This window comes from Lipotes vexillifer, unplaced genomic scaffold, assembly GCF_000442215.2.
Source record: "Lipotes vexillifer unplaced genomic scaffold, Lipotes_vexillifer_v1.1 scaffold1088, whole genome shotgun sequence".
NCBI classification, from domain to species: domain Eukaryota; kingdom Metazoa; phylum Chordata; class Mammalia; order Artiodactyla; family Lipotidae; genus Lipotes; species Lipotes vexillifer.
This window is the reverse complement of record NW_006779738.1, coordinates 1,492,241-1,503,426: the sequence shown is the minus strand read 5'-3', so window position 1 is coordinate 1,503,426 and position 11,186 is coordinate 1,492,241. Positions and strand designations below refer to the sequence as shown.

Genomic DNA, 11,186 nt, shown 5'->3' with positions numbered 1-11,186 from the left:
TGCCGATGGAGGGGACACGGGTTCGTGCCCCAGTCCGGGAGGATCCCACATGCCGCAGAGCGGCTGGGCCCGTGAGCCGTGGCAGCTGAGCCTGCGCGTCCGGAGCCCGTGCTCCGCCACGGGAGAGGCCACAACCGTGAGAGGCCCGCGTACCGCAAAAAAAAACAAAAACAAAAACCAAGAGGGGCAGGTCCGCTGCCTGGAGCAGGGGTTCTGAGGTGCCCCTCACCAGCCTGGTCCCCGACTCTCCTTCACTGAGAAGCCTGGTGGTGAGTGGAGGTCAGGAGAGACGGCCTGGGCTCTGGCTGGCCGCAGGACCCCAGGCCCACCAGCCTGTCACCCCACAGAGCCTGGGTTTTCTCATGTGTAAAGCAGTTGAGTGATTTCACAGTTCCTCTGCTTTGGAAATTCAGTGTTGCTGTGCCCCGGGGCACCCCCCTGCCTTCCTTGCCTCGCAGCCCGTGTGGCTGTAACATCTTTGGTCTGAAGACGAGCAGCCATGCCTTCCACGATCCTGTGTCTTCAGGAGTGATCAGTAGATTAAAGTCTGCGCCTCCAACTTCAAAAATACAAAGCCTTCATCAGGGTGTCCTGTGATGTGACTGAACTCTTGCAGAATCCCAGAAGTTACTGTGGCAGCGTCGTTTTCTGATTGAGAAATGTCGGCAAATTTTACACGTCACTTTGCCTGACTTTATTATTTATTTATAGTGTCTCATGCATAAGGGCTAGCGAAGGCTTTTTAAAGACAGGATTGTGATTTTTATAGGAGGGGTCACATTTTAGATTGTCAAAGTGCCGTTTAGATGACCCCTATGGCAAACAAGCTAATAAACTACCACTGGCAAAATAAAACACTAGCTTAGATTTAGTTAATGACTTTCAAACACAAAACTCAAAAATCGATGTCAGGTTTTTAATTAACCGTTTCTAGCCAGGGGTCATCTGAACAGACTTTTGGAAATTGATAGCTTCGTAAATGGGGGCACAGATGATGCATTTTCACAGAATTGCAAGCCCTGAGTCACATGGGGACTCCAGCACTCCCGCCTAGAGGATGCTGGGTCTTGAGGAAGTGCTCACCGCCCAGAGCCACTGTCCACAGCAGCACTGTCTGCCAGCTGCCATCCCTCTGAGGTGGTTTTGTTGTCCTCAAGCCAGGGGCCGGGCGCTGGGCTCATAAACTGAGAGGGTCCTTGGAGCTGAGCCAGCGGCGTTTAGAGATTTAACCAAATAAGACATCTGACTTCCTTGTTCTTCCAAACCTAGGCCTTAGGCAAATGGCTCCTGTTTTCAGGCATCTCCAGATCAAGTCCCAGGTTTTGAAGCATCTCTATGAAGATAATTTGACGTTTGGGGTGGGTGTGGTGTGAGGTGAGGTTTGCAGTTGGGCTGGAGGTCTGAGGGTGGAGGAGAAACTTGGAGGAGACGGCAGTGCCTCTGAGATCGAAGCTTTAGCAGGTCCGAACACAGCCCGTGTTCTGGGAGGGGGCTGGGGTCCTGGGCCCGGAACGGGCGCCCCGCTCATGGCTCCTCCTCTTCCAGGGCTCCTCTGTGTGTCAGGTGACTGCCGTCGGTGTGACCGTCATCCTGCTCTACGCCTCCCGAGCCTGCTACAACCTGTTCATCCTGTCGTTTTCTCAGAGCAAGAATGTCCATTCCTTTGATTACGACTGGTACAATGTGTCAGACCAGGTCAGTGGGCGCCGACAAGGGCCACCTGATCGGTGGCTCTTTGCTTTGCAGCATCCTACGTGGCAGAGAGGTGTAAGCTCCTTGATTCTGCTGCTAAATAGCTGGGTGACCTTGAGAGTCACTTATCTGGGTGGTGTCTGCACCCTCACCTGTAAAGTGGGATCATAGTTCCTGCCTTGTTCCAGCTCACATGTCTTCTGAGAAAATTAGGAAACACACACACACACACACACACACACACACACACACACACACACACACTTCTTTCTACTTTCTGGGGCTTTTGTCAAGCAGTACTTAAATTTTTTAAGTGCTTTCATATAAATGTAATATGATGTTATTAAAGGGTGAAATTTGCAAAGGTAAAAACAAATTGTATCCAGGTTTCAGAAAATACATAAAATTATGAAGTTTTTTTAAATGGAGCATGTAAACTAATAGCATTTGAGGAAATCTAGACAAACGTGACCAAGAATATTAAGGTGTTAGTAAGAGCCCATTTTATATCTCAATATGAAACTCTTTCTTTTTTATAATGTGTTCTAGAAATTCATAAATTATAAAACAAATGAACAAAGGTAGTGAAATATAATATGGCATCCATCTTCACAAAAGCTCAAAATAAAAAAGAATGAGAATTAGTGTTCTCTCATTTGAGAAATATCGATTCTTTGTCTCCAGCACTGGGCAAAGTGCTGGGGACACAAAAAAGAACAGACCTAAGCCTCCCAGTAGGAGTTTGTGTCTGCTGAGGAAAAGAGCCACGCAGATAAGCCATTACAATAAAGAAACAGAAACGTCTGTAGTAGGAGTCTATTGGATTGAATGGCAAACGCTCCTGAGATTTTCCTGGAAAAACACTGAATACGCAACTCTAGACAAATCCACTTCTAAAATCCCAACAGTGCTCAAACCTTGCACTGAATTGCACTGAATTGTGACTCTGGAGGAAAGAATAAAATGAACATGATAAGTTAGAACTGTGAGGACAAGATGAAATCCAGAAGAGGCACGTGCAAGATGTTATAATTAGAAAGGATAAAAACCGCCACAATAAACGCCACCGCCCCTCACCCAAACGAACAGCACAAATATAGGATGGGGGGAAGGTGGGCAAAGCACTGCTGAAGCTCTGTCCTGCTGTGAGAAATCAAACACATGAGGATCTAAACGTTCAGCAGTGACGAACTAGAAACTTACAATACGTCGAGGATTTTTATTGTGGTAACATATACAATACAGTCGACTGGTTTAATCATGTGTAAGTGTCCAGTTCAGAGGCATCCAGTACATTGACACTGTCGTGCAGCCATCACCACCATCCATCTCCAGAACTTCTTGATCTTCCCAAACTGAGACTCCGTCCCCATTAAACAACAGAGATTTGGTTTTAAGACAAAATAATTATTTCAACGTTTCTTTCAACTAAGAGCTTATAATTATAACGAACTTAAAATATCACAATTTAAACAATTCTGTTGTTTTGGGGATATCTATTTATTTATACATATCTAGATCTGTGTGTTGCAACCAAAATAATCTAGGAGCGAGCAAAACAGCCCCAAGTTGCGGGTTATTTATGTAGAATGCAAGAAGCACACACAACGCACTTCTGAGACATGTAAGTAGAATTTGAGATGCAGAGCGTGAGAGTGATCTTTCCGAAGGAGAGCCTGATTGGTTCCGGTTACTGTACTTGACACGCGATGTAGTAGAGAAGGCAGAAGGATTCCGTTCAGGGGATTGGCCCCTATGGTTTGATGTCGGTGCAGTCTTCCTTTGAAATGATGGCCTTTCTGATCGACTTGCCCAGAGACAACCTCACACACCTTCCCTCTGCCCTACAGAGAGGAGAGCACTGCTACGCCACATCCACTCAGCCATCTCACGGGTCTGGCAGCTAAACATCCTGGACTCAGAATTTTTTTCTACACAATCTAGCCTGCAGTAAAGCTTTAGAGGGTAAATCATAGGATGTGGTTAATGTGAAGAGAAGTTTAAAAACTGACACGTTCATCGCAAGGATGAGACCAAGGATAACACATGATACACTGCTCTTAAGAATCGTGAGAAGGCAACAGAACATTCTCATTACTCAGTTGTTGAAGAAAAGAAAATCAGCTTAGAGACTTAATATGGATGTAAGGAAGATTCTTGGAGGGTGAAGGAATAAAACATCAGAGATTGGCAGTATCTGTCTCCGAATATTTTGAAGAAGATAATTATCTATCCTGTCTGGTTTAAATGACTCCCCACCTGAGGTCTGGACCATTCGTAGTATCTGATTTCAACATGCACATTTTTGGGGGAATTACACTGTATTAGATTTATTAGTCTCTGTCATGTTAGAAAGAATCGAATCAAACTTATTTCCTCTGCCCTCAACCTAGCGACTCTCTTATTTTCTTCTCTTTTCAACAGGCAGACTTGAAGAATCAGCTGGGAGATGCCGGATACATAGTATTCGGAGTTGTCCTCTTTGTGTGGGAACTCTTACCTACCACCTTAGTAGTCTACTTCTTTCGAGTTAGAAATTCTGCGAAGGACCTTGTAAGTAAACCACTTTGTATTTGCAGAAAACATCTCCTAATTCTAATCACGAAGCATACAGTTGGAAGTTTTTCTTAGATTTTTCAGTAGAGCGCCTCTTCCATCCTATTCTGATATGAAAAGTTCCTTGTCTATTTAATTGAGACTTTCTTTTCCCTTAATTATCTTTTGAGGGAAATTTGTTTCTCAGTTTAGCTTTATTTTACCAAAAAAAAAAAAAAAATTTAAGTTGCGTCTTGAGGCCTGGAGATAGTGATTAACTTTTTATTCTAATGAAACAGCCACGTCACTAGTATTTGAGCCTTGACTTGCTGTGAGCCAAAGGTAGAGGCTTTATTTTAGCAAAGGAAAATAGAGAATGGTAATTCAGCTCTTCACCCCTGTGTTGTGCTGGATGGTGATTAGGGGGTGGAGTGATGGGGAGATACAACCTTATTGTGAAGAATGCTAAAGTCACTCCCCCAATTTGGTCACGTTTCTGCTCAACCAGCTTCACATATAAATGTCTTTATGGGGGTGGGACAGAAAATGCCAAACCCGGTGGAGTGGGGAGGCTCCTGGAAACTTTGCTCCCTGAATTATCCCATCCATAGGAACTAGTGGTAGGATTTTGAATCGCTCATCTGTGAAGCCCACAGAAAAGTATAGTGAACGGTTTTTGGCCAATGGAAGCAAAGTGTGGGTGGCAGGGAAAGCATAGATACAGTAACTAACCTGTTGTGTGTTTTACCTTGTCTTTTGTTTTGTTTTGTTATTCATCTCTGGATAGTCACTAGTGAGCCAGGAAAAGGAAAAAAAAAAAAAAGTCATACTGGAGCAGGGTGGGTAGTGGAGAAGCACAGCCTGACCAATGGGCCCTTGAAGACAGAGTGTGGGCACTGTTTTCTAGATCTGAGAGTCAGTTTCCTCGCCTTTTATTATTTTTAGCTTCAGGACAGCAGTTCTGTGCTCTGTCTGACCTTTACTGGCATTGGGAACACCTGGAGGCTTCTGTAAAGCCAGACCCAAATGCTTCCCCATCAGTGGTAGAGAAACATGGGGAAGGTGGGCAAGGGACTCCAGGCCAGAGTCTAGTGCCTTGTTTTCTTTCCTTCTCTGAAGGCAGACAGTTGAAGCTTTCTGGAAAGAGCCTCTTAACAAACATCCCCGTGCTCACTGTGCTTCTCCTCGGCTCCATGGGCCTTCTCACCACTTCGTAGTGTGACAGAGGCTTAGGAACTACACTCCCTAAACCCAAGGCAGCCTGAAGGAGAGAGTGCACATCTGAGTCCTAAGGGGTGAAAGACTGTTGTTCAAAGTACTGTTTTTTTTTCTCTTGATATTTAGTGTTCTTTCCATCACATCTCTGTTGATTAAAATGAAAGAAAAAAAAAAGAAATAGTATAAAGAATCATCCTGGTTGAGTTTCAAAGTACTATCTTATTGGGCTTCCCTGGTGGCGCAGTGGTTGAGAGTCTGCCTGCCGATGCAGGGGACACGAGTTCGTGCCCCGGTCTGGGAAGATCCCACATGCCGTGGAGTGGCTGGGCCCGTGAGCCATGGCTGCTGGGCCTGCGCGTCCGGAGCCTGTGCTCCAAAATGGGAGAGGCCACAACAGTGAGAGGCCCGCATACAGCAAAAAAAACCCAAAACAACACAAAATAACAAAGTACTATTTTATTAAGTGAATACAGAATAATAGGGATAGTCTCATTTGTACTCTTAGGTCTCATTGTCCAGGGAAACGTGTCAGCCTTAACACACTCTGTGTGTACGTGTATAGAGTTACTTGGCTATTGTATTTGAATATATTTACTGTTTAGGGTATTATCTAGAGCAGTGGTTCCTAAACATTTTGGCATCAGGACACTTTACACTGTTACATTATTATTTGTTGTTTGTTTTTATTGAGGTATAACTGATATAACATCATATTCGTTTTAGTTTACAGTGTAACGATTTGATATTTATATATATTGCAAAATGATCACCACAATATGTCCAACTAATGTGTCACCACACATAGCTTATCAGTTTTTTTTCTTGCAGTAGGAACTTTCAAGATCCATTCTTTTTTTTTTTTTTTTTTTTTTTTTTTTTTTTTTCTCAATAAAGCTGCTAAATAAACACCTATGTTCCTTTTTAAGGTCTTGGCACATTCTCTTTTTTTTTTTATAGATTTATTTTATTTATTTATTTACTTAGTTTTTGGCGGCATGGAGTCTTCGTTGCTGCATGCGGGCTTTCTCTAGTTGCAGTGAGTGGGTGCGAGGGCTTCTCATTGCAGTGGCCTCACCTGCTACGGAGCACAGGCTCTAGGCATGCAGGCTTCAGTAGTTGTGGCTCACGGGCCCAGTTACTCCGCGGCATGTGGGATCCTCCCAGACCAGGGCTCGAACCCGTGTCCCCTGCATTGGCAGGCGGACTCTTAACCACTGTGCCACGAGGGAAGCCCAAGATCCATTCTTATAACTAATTTCAAATATGCAATACAGTATTAACTATAGTCACCATGTTGTACATGGATCCCCATGACTTATTCATTTTATAACTGTGAGTTTGTATCTTTTGACTTTCTTCACCCATTTCACCCACCTCCAACCTCAGGCAACCACTAGTCTGTTCTCTATATTTGTGAGCTTGGGGTTTGTTTGTTTTTAGATTCCACATATAAGTGAGATCATATGGTATTTACCTTTTTCTAGTTGACTTGTTTCACAACATAATGCCCTCAAGGTCCAACCATATTTTTGCAAATGGCGAGATTTCATTCTTTTTTCTTTTTTTTAAATTTTATTGAAGTATAGTTGATTTACAATGTTGTTAATTTCTGCTGTACAGCAGTGACTCAGTTATACATATATGTATTCTTTTTCATATTCTTTTCCATTGTGGTTTACCAGGAGATTTCATTCTTTTTACGGCTGAATATTTCTAGTGTGTGTGTTATCACATTTTCTTTATCCATCCATGCATTGGTGGACACTTGGGTTGTTCCCGCATCCTGGCTATTGTAAATAATGCTTCAGTGAACATGGGGGTATATATATCTTTTTGAATTAGTGTTTTCGCTTTCTTCAGATAAATATGCAGAAGAGAAATTGCTGGATCGTGGTAGTTCTGTTTTTAATTTTTTGAGGAACCTCTGTAGTGGCTGCACCAATTTACATTCCCACCAGCAGTGCACGTGGATTCAAGGATTCCCTTTCCTCCACATCCTTGCCAACACTTCTTTCTTTCCTTTTTTTTTTTTTTTTTGATTATAGCCATTCTGACAGGTATGCAGAGATACTGATTGTGGTTTTGATTTTTATTTCCCTGATCATTAATGACATTGAGCATCTTTTCATGTAACCAGTTGGCCATCTTCTTTGGAAGAATGTTCAGATCCTCTGCCCATTTTAAAATCAGATTGTGGTGGGTTTTTTTGTTTTTGTTTGTTTTTTGTTTTGCTATTGAGTTGTATGAGTTCTTTATATATTTTGTATATCAACCCCTTATCAGATCTAGGATTTGCCAATATTTTTCTACCATTCAGTAGGTTGCCTTTTCATTTTGTTGATGGTTTCCTCTGGTGTGCAGAAGCTTTTTAGTTTCATGTAGTCCCACTTGTATATTTTTGCTTTTGTTTCCTTTGCTTTTGGAGTCAGATCCAAAAATCGTCAAGACTGATGTCAAGGACGTTTTGCCTATGTTTTTTCTAGGAGTTTTATGGTTTCAAGTCTTTCATCCCTTTTTAAAAAAATATTTATTTATTTTTGGCTGTGTCGGGTCTTCGTTGCTGCGCGTGGGCTTTCTCTAGTTGCGGTTAGCAGGGGCTACTCTTCGTTTCGGTGCACGGGCTTCTCATTGCAGTGGCTTCTCTTGTTATGGAGCACGGGCTCTAGGCGCATGGGCTTCAGTAGTTGTATATAGTTTGAAATCAGGGGACGTGATGCTGCCGGCTTCGTTCTTTTTGCTCAAGGTTGCTTTGGCTATTTGGGGTTACATTGACAAATTATTGAGGACTGCAAAAAGTTTGTTTGGAGGTGTGTATGTGTGTAAGAAAAATTTTAAATGCTCATTTATTAATTCATTGTAAATAATAAACCTATAACATGTGACCATAAAATTTTTTTATGAAAAAGAACTATATTTTCCAAAACAAATTAGTGAGAAGAGTAGCATTGTTTTAAAATTCTGTGACTCTTTTTAATGTCTGGGTTAATAGAAGACAGCTGGATTCTCATATCTGCTGCTGCATTCAGTCTGTAGTGATATGTGTTGTTTTGGTTGAAGTATATGAAGATCCAGCTTCACAGAGATACATAGTTGCAAAAATGAGTATTTTAATAGCTTTTTTATTAGCATAATTGTGAATGTTAATATACACTCAAACTCAACAAGTTGTGATTTCTTAAAAGTTAGCTGCAATATGGAATCTAAAACCATATCAGTGAACTTTAAAGGTTGTGTTATACATTAACATCCATTGGTTTACCTTGCACTTCAAATGGATCTTTTACCCGTGCATGGTTTTGTATTTAATACCATGCATTGGTCATTTGGAAAATTCTCGTTTATTGAGTTATACATGTCTTCCAAAAGTTAAGTTTTTATTATACAATATCAAAAAATATATATCTCATTCATGAATATTACCACTGATCATCAGAAAAACCTTTAAATATTGGGAAGCTGCCAAGCTCATGGTGGGGAATACAAGTTTTCCAAAGCTTTAATTTTTGCTTCAATGCTCAAGTTTGATCAGTGGCAACAAATGCTGTCATATGTTTTCCTTGAATTGACAGCTCAGTTCATTCACTTTTGAGACAATGTCTGCCAGATGCCCACATCTGAAAAACCATGGTTGTCATGAGTTTTCAAGTTGCATGAAAAAAGTAGCTACAGCTCAGAGTTGTGCAGGTTCTTTTCCTTATAATAAAATTGGTCAGTTTTTCCTGCTTTGTTAGGACCTTCTTAAATGAACCTTTTTCTAACTGTGATTGTGTAGTGGGGGAAGAACCTGGTAACTGCTAGCGCAGTTGGTGCCACTGCTTTGAAATCTGCTAATGCACTAGCACTTTTACTGCTTTTGCTCCATTGGTGCCAATGTGAACACAATGGAAAAGGCAAATAGAATCTTAATATGCTAATAATGTAAATAGGTATGACCTTGTCAATTCTTGAAAGCCTCTGGGGGGGGCGGGGGGGGGCTCCAGCAGTCCGTGGACCACACTGATAACTGCTCATCTGCAGTAGCATGTTAGTGAATTAAAATGATTCTTTATGCCCTAAAGGACATTATCTCCTAATTCATCCTGAGGGAGTGAATTCATGATACAAAATCATAAATAGAAAACCCTTTCCCATTTTTATATCATACTCAGGAAGTTAAGTCTCATTAGCAGGTAATCTGAGTGTCAGATCTGGCTTGCTGAAGCACCAGTGTTCATAAAATACCCTTGGGCAAGGCAACCAGGGTTAGTGCCATTATTACATACAGAACTTGCAAAAAATAGCTAACAGTTATATAGCATTTCTAGATGCTAGGCACTGTTCTAAGCACTTTAAATATATTAAATTCTTTAATCCTCACAATAGCTCTGTAAGGTAAAATCTAGTATTATACTTATTTTGAGATGAGGAAACTCAGGCTCAAGATCCCCATGGCTAGTAGGAGGCAGAGCTGGGATTCAAACCAAGGCAGCCTGGCTCCTAAGTCCATGATTTTATTTATTTTTCTTTTGTTTCTTTTTGTGACTTATTTCACTTAGCATAGTAAGTCCATGATTTTAATTTTGTGCTGCACTGTGGCTTTACTTGGCATAATAACGTTTGGAGAAGAAATTAAATTCCTAATGACTCAATAATAATCCTATTACTATCTGTAACTTCTGTAATTGCTTGGAGAAAAAGGTCAAATATTCTTTTGGGGGGGAGATTTATAATTTAACTCATACTCATTGACTTTAAAAGAGCACATACTGCAGGTGGGGCGTTTTAAAAAAACGTTAACTACCATTTGTATCCAAAATACAGTTGGTATAAACAAGCCTCTACACTTGGCGTCGTCAGTAGAGCTGGTGTAACAGTATACTCGATGTGTGGCTCTTTGCCATCACGTCAGAATCCTGAGGGGTGCTTGGTGTAAGTACTGATGCTTAGGCCCTGTTCTGGACCCAGTTCAGAATCTCTGGGATAGGTTCTGGGAATCCACATTTCAAATAATTTAATAAGTACCCATGTGATTTGAATGCACTGTAAAGTTTGAGAATCTCTCTCCATTTTATATATATATATATATATATATATATATATATATATATATATATATTTTAATAGCTTTATTGAGATATAATTCCCATACCAAACAATTCACCCATTTCACGTGTATAATTCAGTGGTTTTTGGCATATTCAGGTATGTGCAACCATCACCACAGTTTTTAGAACATTTTTATCACCTCAGAAAGCAACTTCATACTCCCATCCCCCTGCCCCCAAGCGACTACTAATCTACTTTCTGTGAATATAGATTTCCCAATTCTGGACTTTGATATGAATGGGATCATACAGTATATGCCATTTTCTGTCCACGGCTTCTTCTACTTAGCATAATGTTTTCAAGGTTCATCCAAATTGTTCCTTTTTATGGCCAATTAATATTTCTTTGTATGGATGTGCCACATCTTGTTCATCCATCCACTGATGGATATTCGGGTTGTTTACGTCTTTTGGCTACTTATGAATAATGCTGCTGTAAACATTCATGTACAAGTTTCTGTACGTATGTCTTCATGTCTCTTGGGTATATATCTAGGAGTGCAGTTGCTGGGTCATTTGGTAACTCTAGGTTTAACTTTTTGAGAAACTGCCAGACCGCTTCCCTCGGGGAGTGCACCATTCTGCATTCCCAGAAGTCGTCCTACCCAGCACTCACTGTCATCTTTTTTTTTTTTTTTTTTTTTTTTTTTTTTTTTT

At 41.1% G+C, this 11,186-nt stretch overlaps 1 protein-coding gene across 1 annotated transcript in view; it reads left to right on the top strand.

The window, feature by feature from the left end:
• The window catches only part of GPR137B (G protein-coupled receptor 137B), a 55,043-nt gene that overhangs the window by 39,771 nt on the left and 4,086 nt on the right, over window positions 1-11,186 (top strand). The window contains exons 3-5 of the mRNA XM_007452956.1: window positions 1,298-1,358; window positions 1,546-1,695; window positions 4,117-4,245. Coding sequence (XP_007453018.1) covers window positions 1,298-1,358; window positions 1,546-1,695; window positions 4,117-4,245 — 340 coding nt within the window. The remainder of the gene's footprint in view (window positions 1-1,297; window positions 1,359-1,545; window positions 1,696-4,116; window positions 4,246-11,186) is intronic.